Here is a 23,607-nt window from a genome sequence, read left to right on the forward strand (position 1 = left end):
ATGTCTATGCATGACCTCATCCACAAGCATGTATCGTAACAGTGATTGTTTGTCAGACAATCAGATATGGATTTATTTGTATCATTTTGGGACAATCCCCAGAAACTACATTAAGCCTAAACCTGAATCAATAAATTAGCTTTTCATTCCAGAACTAGGCTTTATCTGTGTCCAGGAAACTAGCCAAGGACCATAGAACAATAAACAAACTGCTTACAGACTTTGAGTGTTGTACCACTTGATGTGTTTACCTTGCTGGTTGGGCCTATAGTCGTCGAGGCGTGGCAGCTCGCTGGCGCTCTCCACTGACAGCTTGTTGCTGACGTAAAGAAAAAAGAGAGCCATCACGGCCACGAAGGCCGCAATGGAGGATAGGACTCCTAGCAGCTCTGGAGACACTGAGGAAAGAGAGAGAGAGAGAGAGAGAGAGAATAAAAGACAGACATATATAGAGACAAAGAAGAAGACAAAAACAGAGACCAAGGAAGGAAACCGTGTGAGTATGCCGAGTAGAGAAACCTGATGGCTTCACCAGTATAGTACAGTAGGAACCTGATAGCTTCACCAGTATAGTACAGTAGGAACCTGATAGCTTCACCAGTATAGTACAGTAGGTACCTGATAGCTTCACCAGTATGGTACAGTAGGAACCTGATAGCTTCACCAGTATAGTACAGTAGGAACCTGATAGCTTCACCAGTATAGTACAGTAGGAACCTGATAGCTTCACCAGTATAGTACAGTAGGAACCTGATAGCTTCACCAGTATAGTACAGTAGGATCCTGATAGCTTCACCAGTATAGTACAGTAGGAACCTGATAGCTTCACCAGTATAGTACAGTAGGAACCTGATAGCTTCACCAGTATAGTACAGTAGGAACCTGATAGCTTCACCAGTATAGTACAGTAGGAACCTGATAGCTTCACCAGTATAGTACAGTCGGTACCTGATAGCTTCACCAGTATAGTACAGTAGAAACCTGATAGCTTCACCAGTACAGTACAGTAGAAACCCGATAGCTTCACCAGTATAGTACAGTAGGAACCTGATAGCTTCACCAGTATAGTACAGTAGGAACCTGATAGCTTCACCAGTATAGTACAGTAGAAACCTGATAGCTTCACCAGTATAGTACAGTAGAAACCCGATAGCTTCACCAGTATAGTACAGTAGGAACCTGATAGCTTCACCAGTATAGTACAGTAGGAACCTGATAGCTTCACCAGTACAGTACAGTAGAAACCTGATAGCTTCACCAGTATAGTACAGTAGAAACCCGATAGCTTCATAATTACAGTACAGACCAGTTAACTTCACCATTCCAGTCCCTGGATGGGAGACTAGGTGCTGCTGGAAGTGCTGCTGGAGGGCCAGTAGGGGCACTCTTCCCTCTGGTCTAAGGATATCCCAATGCACCAGGACAATGAAGGGGACATTTCCCAGAAAATAGGGTGCTGTCTTTAGAATGCGATGTTCAACGGGTGTCCTGACTCTCTGTGGTCATTAAAAATCCCATGGCACTTATCGTAAGACTAGGGATGTTAACCCTGCTGTCATGGTTAAACCATTATAGTACATTACAGTTAGCTTCACCATTACAGTAAAGTATAGTACAGTTAGCTTTATCATTACAGTACATTACAGTTAGGTTCATCATTACAGCACAGTTAGCTTTACAAGTACAGTACATTACAGTTAGGTTCATCATTACAGTACAGTTAGCTTTACCAGTACAGTAGAGTACCGTTAGTTTCACCAGTACAGTAAAGTACAGTACACTTAGATTCCCCATTACAGTTAGCTTCACCATTACAGTAAAGTACAGTACAGTTAGCTTTATCATTACAGTACCTTACAGTTAGGTTCATCATTACAGTACAGTTAGCTTTACCAGTACAGTAGATTTAGCTTCACCAGTACAGTTAGTATCACCATCACAGTAAAGTACAGTACAGTTAGCTTCACAATTACAGTACAGTACAGTTAGCTTCATCATTACAGTACAGTACAGTTAGCTTTATCATTACAGTACAGTTAGCTTCATCATTACAGTACAGTACAGTTAGCTTTACCAGTACAGTACAGTTAGCTTCACCATTATAGTACAATTAGCTTCATCAGTACAGCACAGTTAGTTTCACCAGTACAGTAAAGTACAGTAAAGTTAGCTTTACCAGTACAGTACAGTACAGTACAGTTAGCTTCATCATTACAGTACAGTACAGTTAGGTTTACCAGTACAGTACAGTACTGTTAGTTTCACCAGTACAGTAAAGTACAGAACACTTAGATTCCCCATTACAGTTATAGCTCCACCATTACAGTACAATTAGCTTCATCATTACAGTACAGTACAGTTAGCTTTATCATTACAGTACAGTACAGTTAGCTTTATCATTATAGTACAGTACAGTTAGCTTTATCATTATAGTACAGTACAGTTAGCTTTATCATTACAGTACAGTACAGTTAGCTTTATCATTACAGTACAGTAAAGTTAGCTTTATCATTACAGTACAGTACAGTTAGCTTCATTACTACAGTACAGTACAGTTAGCTTTATCATTATAGTACAGTAAAGTTAGCTTTATCATTGCAGTACAGTACAGTTAGCTTCATCATTACAGTACAGTACCGTTAGCTTTATCATTACAGTACAGTTAGCTTTATCATTATAGTACAGTACAGTTAGCTTTATCATTACAGTACAGTTAGCTTCACCATTACAGTACAGCACAGTTAGCTTTATCATTACAGTACAGTTAGCTTTATCATTATAGTACAGTACAGTTAGCTTCATCATTACAGTACAGTACAGTTAGCTTTATCATTGCAGTACAGTACAGTTAGCTTCATCATTACAGTACAGTACAGTTAGCTTTATCAGTACAGTACAGTACAGTACAGTACAGTTAGCTTTACCAGTACAGTACAGTTAGCTTTACCATTACAGTACAGTACAGTTAGCTTCACCAGTACAGTACAGTTAGCTTCACCATTACAGTACAGTTACTTTTATCATTACAGTACAGTACAGTTAGCTTTATCATTACAGTACAGTAAGCTTTACCAGTACAGTACAGTTAGCATCACCATTACACTAGATTTAGCTTCCTCATTACAGTACAGTACAGTTAGCTTCATCATTACAGAACAGTACAGTTAGCTTCACCAGTATAGTATAGTACAGTACAGTTAGCTTCACCAGTACAGTACAGTACAGTTAGCTTCACCATTACAGCACAGTACAGTTAGCTTCACCATTACAGTACAGTACAGTTAGCTTCACCATTACAGTACAGTACAGCTAGCTTTACCAGTACAGTACAGTTAGCTTCACCATTACAGTACAGTACAGCTAGCTTTACCAGTACAGTACAGTTAGCTTTACCAGTACAGTACAGTTAGCTTCATCATTACAGTACAGTACAGTTAGCTTCACCAGTATAGTACAGTACAGTTAGCTTCACCATTACAGTACAGTACAGATAGCTTCACCATTACAGTACAGTTAGCTTTACCAGTACAGTACAGTTAGCTTCACCATTACAGTACGGTACAGTTAGCTTCACCAGTATAGTACAGTACAGTTAGCTTCATTATTACAGTACAGTACAGTTAGCTTCATCATTACAGTACAGTACAGTTAGCTTCACCAGTATAGTACAGTACAGTTAGCTTCACCAGTACAGTACAGTTAGCTTCATCATTACAGAACAGTACAGTAAGCTTCACCAGTACAGTACAGTACAGTTAGCTTCACCAGTACAGTACAGTACAGTTAGCTTCACCACTACAGTACAGTTAGCTTTACCATTACAGTACAGTACAGTTAGCTTCACCATTACAGTACAGTTAGCTTCACCATTACAGTACAGTACAGTTAGCTTCATCATTACAGTACAGTACAGTTAGCTTTACCAGTACAGTACAGTTAGCTTTACCAGTACAGTACAGTTAGCTTCATCATTACAGTACAGTACAGTTAGCTTCACCAGTATAGTACAGTACAGCTAGCTTCACCATTACAGTACAGTACAGTTAGCTTCATTATTACAGTACAGTTAGCTTTACCAATACAGTTAGCTTCACCATTACAGTACAGTACAGTTAGCTTCACCATTACAGTACAGTACAGTTATCTTTACAAGTACAGTACAGTTAGGTTCATCATTACAGTACTGTTAGCTTCACCAGTATAAGTACAGTTGGCTTCACCAATACAGTACAGTACAGTTAGCTTCACCAGTACAGTACAGTTAGCTTCATCATTACAGCACAGTACAGTTAGCTTCACCATTACAGTACAGTACAGTTAGCTTCACCATTACAGTACAGTACAGCTAGCTTTACCAGTACAGTACAGTTAGCTTCACCATTACAGTACAGTACAGCTAGCTTTACCAGTACAGTACAGTTAGCTTTACCAGTACAGTACAGTTAGCTTCATCATTACAGTACAGTACAGTTAGCTTCACCAGTATAGTACAGTACAGTTAGCTTCACCATTACAGTATAGTACAGTTAGCTTCACCATTACAGTACAGTACAGTTAGCTTTACCAGTACAGTACAGTTAGCTTCACCATTACAGTACGGTACAGTTAGCTTCACCAGTATAGTACAGTACAGTTAGCTTCATTATTACAGTACAGTACAGTTAGCTTCATTATTACAGTACAGTACAGTTAGCTTTACCAGTACAGTACTGTTAGCTTCACCAGTATAGTACAGTACAGTTAGCTTCACCAGTACAGTACAGTTAGCTTCATCATTACAGTACAGTACAGTTAGCTTCACCAGTACAGTACAGTACAGTTAGCTTCATCATTACAGTACAGTTAGCTTTACCAGTACAGTAGATTACAGTTAGCTTTATTATTACAGTACAGTACAGTTAGCTTCATCATTACAGAACAGTACAGTAAGCTTCACCAGTACAGTACAGTACAGTTAGCTTCACCAGTACAGTACAGTACAGTTAGCTTCACCACTACAGTACAGTTAGCTTTACCATTACAGTACAGTACAGTTAGCTTCACCATTACAATACAGTTAGCTTCACCATTACAGTACAGTACAGTTAGCTTCATCATTACAGTACAGTACAGTTAGCTTTACCAGTACAGTACAGTTAGCTTTACCAGTACAGTACAGTTAGCTTCATCATTACAGTACAGTACAGTTAGCTTCACCAGTATAGTACAGTACAGCTAGCTTCACCATTACAGGACAGTACAGTTAGCTTCATTATTACAGTACAGTTAGCTTTACCAATACAGTTAGCTTCACCATTACAGTACAGTACAGTTAGCTTCACCATTACAGTACAGTACAGTTATCTTTACAAGTACAGTACAGTTAGGTTCATCATTACAGTACTGTTAGCTTCACCAGTATAAGTACAGTTGGCTTCACCAATACAGTACAGTACAGTTAGCTTCACCAGTACAGTACAGTTAGCTTCATCATTACAGTACAGTACAGTTAGCTTCACCAGTACAGTACAGTTAGCTTCATCATTACAGTACAGTACAGTTAGCTTTACCAGTACAGTAGAGTACAGTTAGCTTTATCATTACAGTACAGTACAGTTAGCTTTATCATTACAGTACAGTTAGCTTTACCAGTACAGTAGAGTACAGTTAGCTTCATCATTACAGTACAGTTAGCTTTACCAGTACAGTACAGTTAGCTTCACCAGTACAGTTAGCTTCACCATTACAGTACAGTACGTGATTAATATTTTAATTCAAAGCTCAGCAGACACGTTTATGTATGCCAACAATACTTCATGTTATTAAGCAGCATCCATTGTTATTGCTGAGTTACTATATTTACTGGGTGCCGATGAGGTACTGAGTTTCACTGATAAGCAGATACAGGGACAAACAGGGTCAAACAAAGTCTTGGGAGTAATTGGATATTACACTCCAAAAATATATTGGCCATATACCACAAACCTCCGAGGTGCCTTATTGCAATTAAAACTGGTTACCAACGTAACTAGAGCAGTAAAAATAAATGTTTTGTTATACCCGTGGCATACGGTCTGATATACCACGTCTGTCAGCCAATCGGCATTCAGGGCTCGAAGCAACCAGTTTATAATGAACAATATACACTGAGTGTACAAAAAATTAAGAACACTTTCCTAATATTGAGTCTGCAAGGTCTCGAAAGCTTTCCACAGGGATGCTGGCCCATGTTGACTCCAATGCTTCCCACAGTTGTGTAAAGTTGGCTGGATGTCCTTTGGGTAGTGGACCATTCTTGATACACATGGAAAACTGTTGAGCCTGAAAAATCCAGCAGCGTTGCAGTTCTTGACACACTCAAACCGGTGCACCTGACACCTACTACCATACCCCGTTCAAAGGAACTTAAATATTTTGTTGTGCCCATTCACCCTTCTGAATGGCACACATACACAATTGTCTCAAGGCTTAAAAGTCCTTTAACCTGTCTCCTCACCTTCATCTACACTGATGGAAGTGGATTTAACCAGTGACATCAATAAGTCTATGTCATGGAAAGTGCAGATGTTCCTTTTGTTTTGTACACTCAGTGTACAGGCCATTGAATAGACACTGGTGCATGAGTGGCTGTTGAATTACAAAAATAGAACAGAGCTACCAGAGGAAAGAAAAGTTCAGAACACACTTTAAAAGTCGACATGAGAGGCTGAATTTTGATCTGATGTGCACATGCATTGCCACTGAGAACAATTCAGAAACACTGAGAACAATTCAGAAACACTGAGAACAAGAACAATTCAGAAACACTGAGAACAAGAACAATTCAGAAACACTGAGAACAATTCAGAAACACTGAGAACAATTCAGAAACACTGAGAACAATTCAGGAATACTGAGAATAATTCAGGAACACTGAGAACAATTCAGAAACACTGAGAATAATTCAGGAACACTGAGAATAATTCAGGAACACTGAGAATAATTCAGGAACACTGAGAATAATTCAGAAACACTGAGAACAACTCAGGAACACTGAGAACAATTCAGGAACACTGAGAACAATTCAGGAACACTGAGAACAATTCAGGAACACTGAGAATAATTCAGAAACACTGAGAACAATTCAGGAACACTGAGAACAATTCAGAAACACTGAGAATAATTCAGGAACTATGAAGGGTCATTGGTAGAGTATTGTCGACGGACAATCATCAATATGAAAACTTCTATTGCTTGAGGAGTCAAGTCATTACAGCTCTCGTTCACACTACATCTCCAGAGAAAAGGCCCACCATTCACCCAACCTCTTGCCCTGACTGAATTTAGAAGGAACTACTTCTCGTGGACTATCTCTTCTTCTCACCATGGCAACAGGCAGACACCACTGAAGCCTGACAACTGACAAGAAATAGTGCCTTCTCCTGTGTCCTCCTCTCCCAAACGAATAGACTGATAGTCAAAGCTCAGCGAAAAGAGTGAAAGAGAGGGAGAGATAAGAGAACAATAACCCACGGGCACAGCTCACCTCCATTCTAGCAGCTTTTCTTTTGTTTTTCTTTTGTTTACATTGAGTATGTGTCTAGCCTACAGCGAAGTTTTCCATTCTGTCAAAACAGCAGCGTTGTTCCTCTTAGTGGTAATCTGGTTATCCAAGACAATTATTGAGTCCTACACAAAGAAAAAGCTAAAAAGTCCAAAAACATAAAAAATTGGTTGTGATCCTAATATTGAGTCCAACGTAACCAAAAGCTGTTACAACACTTGGAGGCCATGTGGTGATCTTCTGAGTTTGGTACAAACATTCCTTGATTCTCAACAACACCTAACACAGTTACAGTACCTATCCTCTCTCACTGGCGACAATTCTGGTAATTGAGTCAAGTTAGGTCCTGAAGTGTCTCTGAAGTCCAAAAGCCAGGCATAACTGTACTGTACAGTATGTCCCTCTCCCTGTCCCTAACCGGAGTGTGGTGGTGTACTGCTATGCACATGTCAACTGCCCCTAAATAATTCAAACAACTGCAGTAACAGGATGCCTCTCTCATTGACAGATGCTAGCTGAGCGTTAGCCACCCCATGCTAACCTGACCTGAGCCCGTGTTCACAAAGTCCAAGTGCTGATAGAGGAGCAATTTAGCCTTTTTAGATCTTAATGAAGGTGATTATATGGGCAGGGGGGACGTGATCCTTTGAATATGTGCCCTGAGCCCTACGTTGTCCCACTCTGCACTCACTAAGGAGTACTGTAATAAAACAATGGAGACTATGGTCATGGAGCCTGCTGGTCATGGAGGCTGATGGTCATGGAGGCTGGGGTTCATGGAGGCTGGGGGTCATGGAGGCTGCTGGTCATGGAGGCTGGGGGTCATGGAGGCTGCTGGTCATGGAGGCTGGTGGTCATGGAGGCTGGTGGTCATGGAGGCTGGGGGTCAAGGAGGCTGCTGGTCATGGAGACTGGTGGTCATGGAGGCTGGTGGTCATGGAGGCTGGGGGTCAAGGAGGCTGCTGGTCAAGGAGGCTGCTGGTCATGGAGGCTGCTGGTCATGGATGCTGGGGGTCATGGAGGCTGCTGGTCAAGGAGGCTGCTGGTCATGGAGGCTGGGGGTCAAGGAGGCTGCGGGTCAAGGAGGCTGGGGGTCAAGGAGGCTGCTGGTCATGGAGGCTGGTGGTGAGTGAAGTCATGGATACTGTCGACTGACTAATTTGATCAGTCATAGGACAGATTGGATGGGCTTGTATGATGACTTTCCACAGCTGCAGAGTGGATTGTGTGTGTGTGTGTGTGTGTGTGTGTGTGTGTGTGTGTGTGTGTGTGTGTGTGTGTGTGTGTGCGTGCGTGCGTGCGTGCGTGCGTGCGTGCGTGCGTGCGTGTGCGTGCGTGTGTGTAAGCGGGTGGTGGAGGTGAGTGTATAGGGTTGCGTGGGGCAATCTATGAACCGAGAATCAGAGAAAGAAAACACCAAAGTGTGCTCTGCTGTACAGCCTCAGGGCTGCATCTGGTATCCAGGTAACAGCCACAATATATTTTAAAACGCAGTTCACGAAATCAGTATTTAAAGTGAAAGAACATGAACATCTGACATCCAACTAACGAAGTATATATGTTGACAGCCGAGTAACTCTGACAAATGTGTACCGGGTTTGTCCACACAACTCTAATTCAAGGAGTCATGTGATTACCTGAGATTCTTTGATAGGACAATAAAATGACTATTTAGAAAGAAAAAAAACTTTTATTCTAATATTTCCTCTTTGTATAATTCATTGTTTGCATTCAGGCTAGCTGAGCATGGTAGCAATGGCAACAATGTATTGATACCCTTTTTCAGGACCCACTATCAGGGTGCCATTGTAAGTGTGTTTGAGGTTACTACAGGAAATGTAGAGTGTTCGTAGTGGAAACGTTGCTTACACATGGACCCCCACATACGAAAACAAAACCTCTGTGGTAAATAAATCATGAATACTGCTGCTTTCTCTAGAGAAGAGCTTTAAAACTTGATATGCCACCCATAAATAATTCACAACCAGATATACACTCGAATCTTCAAGAAGTTTGTAACTATAACTATTGAGTATTCCTCTACATATGTAGGATCTTAATTTGAGACAGTTCGCTGCAGCAGGAAAATAATCCTGTAGCAACAGGAAATGTGAATTATTACGTGGATTATAATGAACGTACATTTTTTTGTAGGAGTTGATACATTTTTCATTACAAACAATCAAGGCCGACATTTTAAAGTGGAAATTACAAACTTTAGAAGCCTTTTTAACCTTGAATACACTACAAGTTTTCATTTCCTGCAGTGCAGAAACATTTCAGCAACAAAAGAGTGATCAAATTAAGATCCTACATGCAGTGAAATCAGAAAGTATTCAAACCCCTTGACTTTTTCCACATTCTGTTATGTTACAGCCTTATTCTAAAATGCATTAAATTAATTTTTCCCTCATCAATCTACACTCAATACCCCATAATGACAAAGCAAAAACAGGTTTTTAGAAATTGCAAATGTATTACATGTTTTAAATAGAAATACCTTATTTACATAAGTATTCAGACCCTTCGCTATGAGACTCAAAATTGAGCTCAGGTGCACCCTGTTTCCATTGATCATCCTTGAGATGTTTCTACAACTAGGTTGGAGTCCACCTGTGGTAAATTCAATTGATTGGACATCATTTGGAAAGGCACACACCTGTCTCTATAAGGTCCCACAGTTAAGAGTGAATGTCTGAGCAAAAACCAAGCCATGAGCTTGAAGGAATTGTCCGTAGAGCTCCGAGACCGGATTGTGTTGAGGCACAGATCTGGGGAAGGGTACCAAAAAAATTCTGCAGCATTGAAGGTCCCCAAGAACACAGTGGCCTCTATCATTTTTACATGGAAGAAGTTTGGAACAACCAAGACTCTTCCTAGAGCTGGCCGCCTGGCCAAACTGAGCTATCAGGGGAGAAGAACCTGAGGGAGGTGACCAAGAATACGATGGTCACTCTAACAGAGCTCCAGAGTTCCTCTGTGGAGATGGGAGAACCTTCCAGAAGGACAATGATCTCTGCAGCACTCCATCAACCAGGCCTTTATTGTAGAGTGGCCAGAAGGAAGCCACTCCTCAGTAATAGGCACATGACAGCCCACTTGGAGTTTGCCAAAAGGCACCTTAAGGACTCTCACACCATGAGTAACAAGATTCTCTAGTCTGATAAAACCAAGATTGAACTTTTTGGCCTGAATGCCAAGTGTCACGTCTGGAGGAAACCTTCACCATTCCTACAGTGAAGCATGGTGGTGGCAGCATCATCCTGTGGGGATGTTTTTCAGCGGCAGGGACTGGGAGACTAGTCAGGATCAAGGCTTAAGATGAACAGAGAAAAGTACAGAGAGATCCTTGATGAAAACCTGCTCTAGAGCACTCAGGTCCTCAGACTGGTCCGAAGGTTCACCTTCCAACAGGACAACGGCCCTAAGCACACAGCCAAGACAACGCAGGAGTGGCTTTGAGACAAGTCTCTGAATGTCCTTGAGTGGCCCAGAAAGAGCCCGGCCTTGAACCTGATCGAACATCTCTGGAGACCTGAAAATAGTTGTGCAGCGATGGTCCCCATCCAACCTGACAGAGCTTGAGAAGATCTGCAGAGAAGAATGACAGAAACTCCCCAAATACAGATGTGCCAAGCTTGTAACATCATACCCAAGAAGGCTCGAGGCTGTAATCGCTGCCAAAGGTGCTTCAACAAAGTACTGAGTAAATGGTCTGAATACTTATGTATATGGGATATACATTTGCAAACATATCTAAAAACCTGTTTTTACTTTGACATTATGGGGTATTGTGTGTGGATTGATGAGGGAAAAAAACTATTTTTTTCAATTTTAGAATAAGGTTGTAACGTAAAAAAAATTGGAAAACGTAAAGGGGTCTGAATACTTTCCGAAGGCACTGTATGTGTACTCCAAAGATACAAATGACCATGTTAGATAGCTACGTGTTTTGATGGAGCCATCTCTCTATTTTTAAGGGGGATACAAGTACACTCAAGCAGACAGACACAGATACATAGAGTACAATGGAGTACAGAGAGAGTGATAGAGAGAAAGACATGTAGACAGACAGACAGACAGACAGACAGACAGACAGACAGACAGACAGACAGACAGACAGACAGACAGACAGACAGACAGACAGACAGACAGGACGCCCCCCTGATCTTACCTCGTCTGGCACAGATGAGCTCATGTACGCCACAGCTCCTTCCTCCACCACCTAAGGGTTAAAGGGATAGGAGCGTCAGGGGTGAGAGGTTAAGATATTGCTCTGCATCTCAAGGGTGCCACATGTCAGTCCCTATGATGACTCTTCCACAGCCTCTCCCATAGAGGTAAACCAAGGCTATTAGAGGCAGGTGACACACTAATTAACTCCAACCAACTAATCTCATGGAGTTATCAAGTGTTTAATTACATTTAATATCTGTGAGGAATCCTAACTGAATAGGGTTTTAGAATGGAACAACTATGTCTGTCCTTAAAACTGTTTAATTTATAGTATACAGAAGTATACAGAGTATATTTATTGGATGGACAAAGCAGCGGATCGAGGCAGAGCCGAGTCCCTTTGCTGAATTCATTTTTCCAAGGTAATGTACAGAACAGAGGCGTTTATCCCGCTTATAGCAGTTGCCAAAGAAAACAATATGAAAGCACACATTTACATTTTAGTCATTTAGCAGACGCTCTTATCCAGAGTGACTTACAGTAGTGAATGCATACATTTCATACATTATTTTTCCGTACTGGTCCCCCGTGGGAATTGAACCCACAACCGTGGCGTTGCAAACACCATGCTCTACCAACTGAGCCAAATGTTTTTTAATGTTGATATTTTCATTTTTATAAGCATATTCATACTTTTTCATCTTTAGGTTGCTAGAGGCGTTTGTTCGATTAGTTCAGTATTTACGGACGCGACCCAGTCGTTTGTTCTTGATGTTCTGTTGCCATGCTCAGTGGCATCGTTCTTGATGTTCTGTTGCCATGCTCAGTGGCATCGTTCTTATCTCTTGCTTGCTGCTAGCTAGCCAACTAGCTACGGCTATACAGACCTCTGCAGCCAGAATAACAGCAACGTTTGTTTAAGTTGTTTATCCCGCTTATACCAAAATTGCCAAAGAAAACCTTACTAAGCATACATTTACAGGTAGAAATACTAAATATCTGTTGATATTTCCATTTATATAAGCAAATTCATACTTTCTCATCTTTTGGACGCGACCCAGTCATTTGTCTGATTAGTTTGATGTTTATGTTCTTATCCCTTGCTTGCTAACTAGTAAGCTAGCTACAGCTAACACAGTCATAACCTCTGCAGACAGAATAACAGCAAAGTAGCTGTTTTCTATTGACATTCATTTGGATACATCCATAACAATGAGCTGATAATTCCCGATTTTGCCTGGCATAAATAGAAACGTTTGCTTTCTCATAAGGACACTCGTCAACACTGACTTTTAATTATGAGGAGATCGCATTGCATATCAAACACTAGGCTAGAAGCTAGCTAAATCATTTGTTGCTAGCAAACCTGCCAATATGACAACCTAATTCAAAAATATGTGTTGATGAAAACAGCTGGTCAAACTAGAAACATGTGGGAGGATTTGACAGCTTTAGCGGCGGAGGGGTTAGGAGAAATTCATGTTCATCACTCAGCATGTTAGGTCATCAGATCCTTCAAAACAAAATGTCTCTACAAAAACAAATCAATGCTAGCTAGCTACGTTTTTCCTCGTCGGACCCGCGTTTACAATATATCCCATTTCAGTTTGTGCTTGTTGATTTAGCTTTCTGTAATTTTGTAGCAAGTCTGCATGTGTAGCCACATATTGCATCATGATTGCAAGTTGTCCCGATATCTTTTCCAACTGTCCTGATATTTTCTCCAACTGTCCCGGTATCTGGTTTTAATGTCCATTCTAGAATGCCCTTTTAGCCAATCAGAAATTAGTATTCAACCATGCTGTGGTATAATTATAATTATAAACTAGTTGGTTTAAACCCTGAATGCTGATTGGCTGACAGCCGTGGTATATCACGGGTATGACAAAACATTTATTTGTACTGCTCTAATTACATTGGTAACCAGTTTATAATAGCAATAAGGCTCCCCGGGGGGTTGTGGTATATGGCCAATATACAACAGCTAAGGGCTGTGTCCAGGTACTCCGCATTGCGTCGTGCGTAAGAACAGCCCTCAGCCATGGTATATTGGCCATATACCATATTGGCCTTATTGCTTAAATAGATCAGTGTTCTTAACCCCGTATTCAAACCTTTTCAAACTCATAAGACAATAAAGACACACAGGCACAAATACACACACACACACCCACATACGGGCAGATGCACACATGCATGGCACACACACACACACGCACACACACACACATACAGATGCGCACACACACGCACACAGACACACACACACACACACACACACTTGGCACTATGCCCTGTAGGACTTAATGTTCTGAGTGGCTACAGAGAGAATTGACTATAGCTCTTAGTCTTACTGTAGTTCAGGCTCTTGACTTTTCAACCTCATACTACACTACTGAGTGTGTACTATACTCCCTATGGAGGGTGAGTTTACAGACACAGGAAATAAAAAGACATCACTGAGGTAAATAAGGCAACAAGGGCAGTCAGAGCAACCTGTCTCCTGTCCTTTCACAAAAATCAACCTATGCACTCAGTCTTAGCCAGCTTAATTAAAGCTATCCTTCCCCATTGACATTTTTGCAGAGGAAAAATAAACGGAGGTTGCTTTAATAGTGCAACACAGGCTACTGCTTAAAAATGTATGATGTTTTTACTTTAACGGTATATGACAAGTAGAGTCTACACTTTCTATCTCTTTTCTTCTATGTTTTATATCAACCATGCAGCAAACAAGTCAGGTAAAAACAAAAAGCATCTTAAGCAGCTTTTATATCCTCTGCAACAGCTGTAGCCTACAGAAAATGCTTCCTATTTGGTCTCAATGAAATGTTGCGTTGTGAGCCGAAGCCTGCCCCATAAAAAATGGATATAGGCTACACAAAAGCTATAAGTAATTGATAAACATCTGTCTTTACACCGGTGACCAGTAAAGTATAGATGAGCATTGGCTGAAGACCAGCACATTCACCAGCGGACAGTTTCCTCTCTTTCCCTCTCCTCTCTCCCAGCATCGCATTTGCCAGGTGTGACGGCAACACGTCCAGTGCTGAGACCGGATAACAACCAACCAACGTGCGAGAACACGTGACCAAGTAGCCTAGAAATGTGGATGATACAATATTGCGCAGAAGCAGCCATGCAGCCTTGAATGCAGGCATTTATCTGGCTTCAACAGTAGTAAAGTTCACATTCCATTATCCTATAACAAACTTACAACACTTACTAGGCTATGCTATCACGTTCATGCGTGAGACTCTGTCAAGACAACGTGATGACCGAGGGACATTTATTTTGTACCATCGCTGTCCACCTCAGGACCACTTAGCGTGGTACTGTGAAGTGTCACGCGGCGCATCCCACAACATCCCCACATCTTTGTGGCTACTCTTCAGCATCCCTGCCGGCTATGTAGGCTCCAGCACAAGCTGACGAGACACCGCAATGTGCATGTATATCATTACTAGACATCTATCTTGCTGAATAAATGGTACTGTCACTAAGCATTCTAGCTCTGTCCCATGCAAGTTCTATGAGTACAGCAGGTCACCTGTGCCGGTGTAGGCTACTTACCATCAACCGCCATTATGTTCTGTTCCAGATTGAACCAAAGCGAGGGGTGAAAACTGGGGACAGGTTATTCTTGTGTTTGAAGGAGGGGGGCATTGTTTGATAGCCTGATCCAAGACCATCCTGACCGCTGCGCTCTCGTTGCGTTTAGAGAAGCCGAAAGTAAACTCGCGAGATCAGGCTGATTCGTATGAGCACCGCACGCTGACTTTAGCCTACCTGTGCAATGAAACATTGTAGGTATTTGCAATAGCTACTTATCTTAATAATTGCATGTTTAGAAAGTATGATGGATTATGTATAAAAAATATTATATGATAGTGCAACATAAATTAATTATATTTGTGTATTACATAGCCTATGTTATGTATTGCTGCATACTGTTATATAACGTTATACTATTGTAATATTCAAAGTTTCATAAATTAAATGAAAATGGTGTAGTTATCAACAGGCCTATTGGTCAGTTGTTCCAATCAACTTTTCCCCCCCCAATTATTTATTAGTGTAATTATTGGTAAAAACACACAGATAAAATTCCATGTAACGATATGGCGGGTTGGCCGATATGCAAAAAGTAGCCAGGTAATGTGATTAAAACGAATTGTTATGTACATTTTGGTGTTTTTCCTTTCTTTCGAATGAGCATCATGGGTAAAAAGACACGCCCGTCGAAACCTCTCAAACGTTTCCGCAAACTGGCCGCTTGTTCTGATCATCTCATTTCGGAATCAGTGTTACGGAACTACCAGATCTAGAACTTTTCCATCCCAGGCCAAATATGAGTGAAATCAAACCTACCGATCCAGCAGCCACTAACGCTGGAGAGGAAAAGGACTGGGCCGCAGCAAAAGCCTTTTTTGACAGTTTAAAAACAAGGAAACCTAGACCCGTAAGTGATACATAAGCCGTTCTTATTTGCCTTTGCAGATAAAATAAGTGTCTACACGGGTCTATAGTATACTATTAGCTATTCTCTTGTATCGTCATTTTTTCTTTGCTATTCTTGTTTTCCAAATAGCCCAAACCCCAATATGCCGTTACTATCGCCGTCTCTTCTCGCACCCTGTTCAACATGGTTGCGGAGCGGAAGATCTACGAGGAAGAGGGAGTCGAGAAGTATGTGACGTTTCAACAGGAGCATGAGAATGAGCCGCTCATGCCAGGTGTGGCGTTCCCTCTCGTGAAGGTAAATTAGAGGGATTGAAGTAACATAGCTAAGGGTATGGCCTACCTGCATGTCTGTGCGTGGGAGAGTCAGAGGGTAGGGTTGAATTACAATTGCATATGGATTCCTTAGTGGCGGTGAAGGGGAAACCTCATTCACTGTGATGCCAATGTCTTTAGGCCTAGATACAATTTGTGTAATGCGTCTAGAATAGTGTTTTGCTCAGAATTACAATAGGCAATATTGTTTCCCACTGTTATGCACCATCTATACATCAACGCATGAATGACACTCCCGAGTGGCGCAGTGGTCTAAGGCACTGCATCCCAGTGCTAGAGGTGTCACTACAGACCCTGGTTCAATCCCAGGCTGATCAGGAGTCCCATAGGGCGGCACACAATTGGCCCAGCTTTGTCCGGGTTAGGGGAGGGTTTGGCCAGGGTAGGCCGTCACTGTAAAATAAGAATTTGTTCTTTATTGACTTGCCTAGTTAAATAAAGGTTAAATAAAACACTGTGGTGGGTTGTTCTGGTTCTTCTTCCCATGTGGCAGGCTATTCTGGTTCTTCTTCTCATGTGGCAGGTTATTCTGGTTCTTCTTCCCATGTGGCAGGCTATTCTTCTTTTCATGCTCTATAATGGTATGCAAGCACAGGATTAGGTAATGTTGTAATCTATAGCAGAACAACAAATGTCCCCTTCAGATAATCTGTGTTGGTGTGTTCGTGCATTTGTGCGTGGGTGTGTGCCAGTGGCGATTTTAGCATGTAGATCATGTGGGATGTATGCCAGCAAAGCCACAACACAACACTAAACAATACATTAATTGCACAATAACGGTGACAAACGGTGCCCACAAACTGTTAGGGTCTACATAAAGCTGTTCCAACAGCAGTCCCAACATCTTACCACTGCTACACCTGGCTTTCAGCGGAGCCTTGTCTGGCAGTGAAACAGTTCATTCAGCCTCATTTACTGACTTTAAACAGAGCTGATTTGGCTTACTTGCTTAAACAAATGTGGTTTCTACTGACAATTGATATGTACAAACTATGGCATAAGGGGACGACAAGCAGATAAGAGGCAATCTGTAATTTTGATTAAGACATTAATGAGCAAGCGACGACGAACGTAGTCAATATAACTATTTGTTCAGCACTTTTGAAATGTACAGCAACAGAATTCAGAACATGGGCCGTTCTTACAGTGTTCTCCCTGTACAACAAGTCAGAACCATAGGATAGATAAAGGGGGCATATAAACAGACAATGAAAGCTCTTACAATATTCAATGATTACATTTCTCTAAAACAGGTTATATGCTACATGTGCACCACCAAGTTAGAACAGTAGGCAAAATTAAGAGGTGAAAATAGACAAATTGTTAGGGTGAGGCACATTGAATGCTGTTTGGGTCTTTGTGTGTCAAAAAAGATACACGTCATATAACACTATTTGACGGGTTAAATAAACTTTTAATTTAGCACGTTAAATAACACAATTCTATTATAGAATGTTGTGTGTGCTGAATTTGCATGTGCAAGCCAAGCGCCCCCACTACTATCAGTAGCATTGTCAGAGCTGTACAAAACAAGTTTGCAAACAAGCACACCGGCCACGAACGATGTGTTTACATTGGTCTATTTTACAGAAAATAGGCCAAATTATTAGGGTGAAGCACATGGGCTACTAACATCTTACTACATAACATACACTTAGTATTACTTTCTTATCTACAGTATACATATCGCTCTGGCATCCTACATAATTTATGAAGCAGCATAAGACATTTTTGGACTCACGTTGCTGTGATGTGCTTGAACAGGAAAGTGGCGTGGCGGTCCTTCATGGGCAAATTTTGTCATCAAAGAGAAATAAATGACCGTTCAAAACTTATTTTCCCAGTTTGCGCTGTTTATTCCTGACTTCCCAGTTGCAATGCTTGCAGTTAGCCACTGTCACCAATTCCTTCCAAACCACTCAGTGTTGAATTTGCGATCTCCAAATTGTTGTGTAATGTTTATGTCCAATGGCCGATGAGCACCGATACGTTTTATCTATAATTTCTCTTCATTATTTATCTTCATATGACAAGGATTTAAAAGGATTTTCCAGTAGATTGTCGACCTGATTCATGATGATGACCGCTAGCTAAGATTGTGGAAGTATGATGTTGACATGATCAGTCCAATCAAAGCTACTGTACATATAAATTGATTTGATGTAATTTCTGTGACCAATAACCTTGAGCCTTCTTGGAAGGGCACTTGTAATATAACTCTATGGCAGGACCCAAAGGGCTAAAATGTTGGATGTCTACCCTTACTAAGGACTGAAGCTTGGCGATTGCGTAAGGTTCCCATGAGTGACAGAACACTGAGCCAATCACGGTGCAATGCTCCTATTTTCTGCTGGCCTACCCCACCACCACAGAAAGCACTGAGCTAGGATGAAACAGCTGCATTTTGGAGCTGCCTTACTCAAGAAAACAAAAATGAGACCATGTTTGTATGGGGCTTTCTAAACTCAATTATATATATATATATTTTTACATTGTAATATGTAATCTGCCCACCTGTCCTGAATGACTGGTCGCCACTGGTGTGTGCACATGTTACAACTTGGGACTGAATATTCTGAAGCAACACTCTCTAGAAGTAGTTGCTCTAGTACAAACCAGCCAAGTTTTGTCATTGTTTCTTAATCCCTGTGTCAATTCTTTCCTGAAAACACACACACACACACTGCAGGCTCTGATGACGGTGAACTCCAGACTGAGGCAGCTCTACCCCGACAGTGAGGAGCTGTTTGATATCGTCCTGATGACTAATAACCACGCCCAGGTCGGGGTGCGCCTCATCAACAGCATCAACCACTACGGTGCGTAAAACACGCCTACAACACGCCTACATGCTCTGTCACGCGTACTGCAATGTTACAGCCATGCTTACAATGTTATAAGACACACCTGTTTTGCAAAGTATGTTCATGTTTCATTGAATGATTGGACATCCAACTTTATGCTGTTCTTTTGACCAAATATGTTGTTTTTAATGTTTATATGCTGTTGTTCATGATATGTAGTGGCAATCTTTGGCTACCAGCCTGATGACCATACCATCACATTTCTATGAGTTTCTGATTTAAAAAAACAATGGTTCCCTCTACCTGACAGATTTAACCATTGAGAGATTTTGTATGACCGGAGGGAAAAGCCCCATTGGCTATCTGAAAGCCTACATGACCAACTTGTACCTCTCCAAGGATGGAGAGAAAGTCACTGAGGCCATTGAGGAGGGTAGGTGGTGATGCTACTGGTTTAAGATGGACTGGTTTTGGTTAGCATGGGTGCTAAGTCAAAAACTGTAGATGTACATTGTGGTAACACTTTATAGAATAGCCTACAGCTGTAATGTATGGTTGATGCTGTTGTAATAGGTTGTGACTAGATGGTATACAGCCAAGGACGAGTTTACAATTGAACTACCATGAGAGTTTGGACTTCATTTTGGAGAGGATGAGTTGGATTCAGATTACACTGTTAGTTTTACACACAACATAATTATGCAGTTTCAGTTAATAAAACTGATTGTTTATTTTTGATGAAAGTACTGATGATGAGGGTAATGTTGCTTGTATGCGTGTGCTTGCTGTAACTGTGACCTCCTAATGTCATCCCCCTGTCATCCTAGGTAGCTAGTTCCACAGTAGTTGCAGAATGAAGGACATTGTGTCCCGGTGTTGTTGCCGTTCATGTTCACCCCATTGGGTAGACTGTATCACGGTGACGTCTAGATGCTTACCAATATGAGTTATTTCTTACAAGACTTAAATCCTAGACAAAAATAAACACAAATTGGTCACGTTATACTAGCTACCGGCGACTCAGTGAAAGTACAGCTGTCCAGTAGGAAGCACAACGCCGGTCTTGCCCTGTCGTCGTTATTACAGAGGGCAATAACGTCAGCTAATTGTCATCACCTAGTGACTCACAGCTAGCTAACTAACCTAACTCTCTAGCTAGCTGTTACCATAGTAACAGAAACTGGCAAATCGCACAGCGAGAGAATGGCAATTTTTGCGTCACTTCCGTAGCTTTATACCATCTAGCCATAACTGTTGTAAAGCATTGCAAGACTTGTTATGAGCATGTATAAGCCCCTTATGTCTTATAAACAGGCATTGCTGCAGCGACCATGTTTGCATCTGGAGATGTGGAGAACCAGCTTTCTGACACACAGCTGAAAGTAGCTTTTGACGGGGACGCAGTTCTCTTCTCTGACGAGTCGGAGATCATTGTGAAACAACACGGCCTGGACACGTTCTTTGAGCACGAGAAGGAATTTGAGAACAAACCTCTTGCACAGGTGATCATGAGAGGACTCTGAAGCAGAATACATGTCTCCATTTTATGTTAGCTTTTGACATGGTCGTTTGTGTCAGATTTCCATGATTTCCTTATCTCCCTATAGAGGGCTTATAGATGTTCAACTAACTAGCAACAAACGTTTTAACTAACTATCCCACTATCCCTAATACTAGACCTAACCCTTTCCTTATACCTACCAAGTTGTTGCATATCTTAAGACCATCTATAATAGGGGGCTATCCTAATAAAGTGGAACCCGTGGATGTATTATATGCTTTGATTTTGGACAAAAGTAAAAACAATACTATGCTAACCCTATGTCTCACTGTTTCACTCAGGGTCCCTTGAAGTGTTTCCTGGAGGCGCTGGGGAAGCTCCAGAGAAAGTTCTACGCCAAGAATGAGCGTATGAACTGCCCCATTCGTACCTACCTGGTAACAGCCCGCAGTGCAGCCAGCTCAGGGGCCCGTGTCCTCAAGACCCTCAGGAGCTGGGGCCTGGAGATCGACGAAGCCCTGTTCCTAGCTGGGGCCCCCAAAGGGCCCCTCCTGCAGAAGATCCGGCCCCACATATTCTTTGACGACCAGATGTTCCACATCGAGGGAGCCAAGGAGCTGGGGACCATCGCTGCACACGTGCCTTATGGGATCGGACAGAAGTATCATAAGGGGGAACTTATTGAGCAGCCCGTCAACGATGTCAAAGACAAGAAGTAAAGAGCCTCCTAGTGGTGGGGAGATATCATACGTTATGCAAATGCTTAGTTGCACACAACCCTGTCATCAGCTGTAGGACCTTTATTGTTTATCAGGATTTTGTATTAATTCTCTTTTTTACACTTTATTACAAACGCCTTGATCAGAATATATTGTATTAAGAGGAGAGAAAAACACATCATTTAGGACTGTAGATGTAATACTCACATCAGGGACCAATGTCATCTATTGTTCTCTGGAGAGAAAGGATCACTTTCCTACAATCCTCATCACCATCACATTGTAGTCTTTATTAGTATTTGGTAAAATACGTAGTTTTTTATGAAAATGTATGTCAGTGTGTTCAAATGTTGTATAGTGTGTTCAAATTTTACACATGAAAGTATATTTAGCAAAGTGTATTTTATATCTTTAGATATATGCACAAAAAATATGCGTTTTGGTTTTACTGCACACCATAGAAAACAGACATACATTAACACATTATTATTTATCATTTACACTTAGATGCAGTCGGGATCTTAAGCACTTACAAATTCGTAACATATTGTACGAAATGGAATTCGTACCATATTATGCGAATTGCAAACATAAAAAAACAACAACAAAAAATTGTAGGACATGACATATCACACAAAATGGATGATGTAGTTGTGCATATATTTCGAGGACCCATTTTGGCTCATGAGCACGACTTAAAAAAATATTGTCTGAAATGTACTAAACTTTAGAAGCAACACTTTAATATTCAATCATTCTTTTTGCTATCCATGTATTGTTCTAATCTATTCCATTTTCTTATTCCATTTAAAAAGCTTAGTTTTTAGACATAAGAAACCTCACCTTGCTCTTAGTAAAGCTGTGTTAGGCTATATGGCAATATCAACATCTCCAGCAAGGTAGTTCAACATATCTATTCCACTAGTAAAATGTTACATGTCAGGTATTTTGTTACAAATAATTTACAGTTGAATATACAGTATGTATAAGGACAGTCTATATTGTATGTTGAACATTAACTATTTGTGTGTTTTCTTTTTTGTGTGTTAACACATATTTTAGGAATTATTCAAATGTCTATTTTTAAGAATATCCAGTCTGTATTTTTTCACTTTTAACTTAACATAAAGATTTATCATGTGCATATAGTGCAGTAAGGTTAAATAAAGGTTTGAAATAGATGTGAATAGTTAATTCATGTTTTTATGTATTATCCACACATTGATACAAATCCGATTGAGATGTTGTGGCAGGACCTGAAACAAGCAGTTCATCCTCGAAAACCCACAAATATCGCTGATTTAAAGCAGTTCTGCATGGAAGACTGGGGGAAACTACAGGAAGTGTTTGGTTGTGGTCATTGGTTGTGGTCATTGCAGCAAAATGTGGCACAAGCAGCTATTGAATGTAAGGGGGTAATTACTTTATCACACTGGGACATTGGGTGTTGTATAACTGTGTTTATAAAAATAAAATGAAATAAGTATCCCATTTTTTATTATTTGGTCAGTCAGGCTCCTTTTATCTAATTTTAGGTTTTGGTTTAAGATCTAGTAACATTCAGTGTAAAAGATTTGCAAAAATAGAGAAAATCAGAAAGGGGGAAATAATTTTTCAGGGCACTGTATATAATGTGTGGATGCCCCTAGAGTCTGAATGTTAGGAGATGATCACACATGAATAGTGTATCTTGGTTATAAGTCTGTGTCAGGATGGGGATCCATTGGGGATGTCAACAACACTTGACTGTATCCTGCTCCCAGAGGGCTAGCATGTGGCACGCCTTTAGACTGTGTTACATAGCAGTGACACAACATCTACACACAGTGATATGGCTGTATAATGCCAACAGGAAACTGATATGATAATGACATGTCTATTTATAGCTTCCTGAGGCCCAGCAATTATATTTTGTCCACTCTAATGGACATGTGTTTTTGGTCTGTATCTCTGAGGACATACATGCCACTGTGTTAGGTCCTGTTTACCCTTTGAGAGACATTCTGGGCTTTTCAATGATATCACGTGTAGGGGTGTGACCTGGATAACTTTATCTTCCTGGTTTTTAAAAATGGCTGCCAACTTAAT

At 41.0% G+C, this 23,607-nt stretch overlaps 2 protein-coding genes across 7 annotated transcripts in view; one reads left to right on the forward strand and one right to left on the reverse strand.

Annotated features, from left to right (window-relative positions):
* Positions 1-23,607, reverse strand: part of LOC115160151 (synaptotagmin-14) — a 41,765-nt gene that overhangs the window by 12,037 nt on the left and 6,121 nt on the right. For 2 of the 6 annotated variants that reach the window (XM_029710661.1, XM_029710555.1), the window contains exon 1: positions 252-738. Coding sequence is in view for 3 of the 6 variants with exons in the window: in XM_029710681.1 (XP_029566541.1) it covers positions 252-398; positions 11,697-11,747; positions 15,272-15,284 (211 nt within the window). In the remaining 3 variants the exon portion in view is untranslated. Of the gene's footprint in view, positions 1-251; positions 739-1,306; positions 2,213-11,696; positions 11,748-15,271; positions 16,023-23,607 lie in introns of those variants that run through there. The other 4 variants (XM_029710681.1, XM_029710673.1, XM_029710734.1 and 1 more) reach the window with 4 other exon arrangements.
* LOC115160688 (cytosolic 5'-nucleotidase 1A) lies at positions 15,914-23,007 on the forward strand. Its single transcript, XM_029710983.1, has 6 exons — positions 15,914-16,160; positions 16,290-16,457; positions 19,185-19,314; positions 19,610-19,732; positions 20,614-20,801; positions 21,142-23,007. The coding sequence occupies exons 1-6, from the start codon at positions 16,050-16,052 to the stop codon at positions 21,517-21,519; spliced, it is 1,098 nt and encodes a 365-aa protein (XP_029566843.1). The 5' UTR covers positions 15,914-16,049; the 3' UTR covers positions 21,520-23,007.

This window comes from Salmo trutta, chromosome 1 (genome assembly GCF_901001165.1).
Source record: "Salmo trutta chromosome 1, fSalTru1.1, whole genome shotgun sequence".
NCBI classification, from domain to species: Eukaryota; Metazoa; Chordata; class Actinopteri; order Salmoniformes; family Salmonidae; genus Salmo; species Salmo trutta.

Bases quoted from the DNA above. Each gene is read 5' to 3' on its own strand.
- LOC115160688 (XM_029710983.1), top strand. From the start codon at position 16,050: ATGAGTGAAATCAAACCTACCGATCCAGCAGCCACTAACGCTGGAGAG. The intron at 16,161-16,289 runs GTAAGTGATACA...TTTTCCAAATAG, and splicing joins AAACAAGGAAACCTAGACCC to CCCAAACCCCAATATGCCGT. The intron at 20,802-21,141 runs GTGATCATGAGA...TGTTTCACTCAG, and splicing joins AGAACAAACCTCTTGCACAG to GGTCCCTTGAAGTGTTTCCT.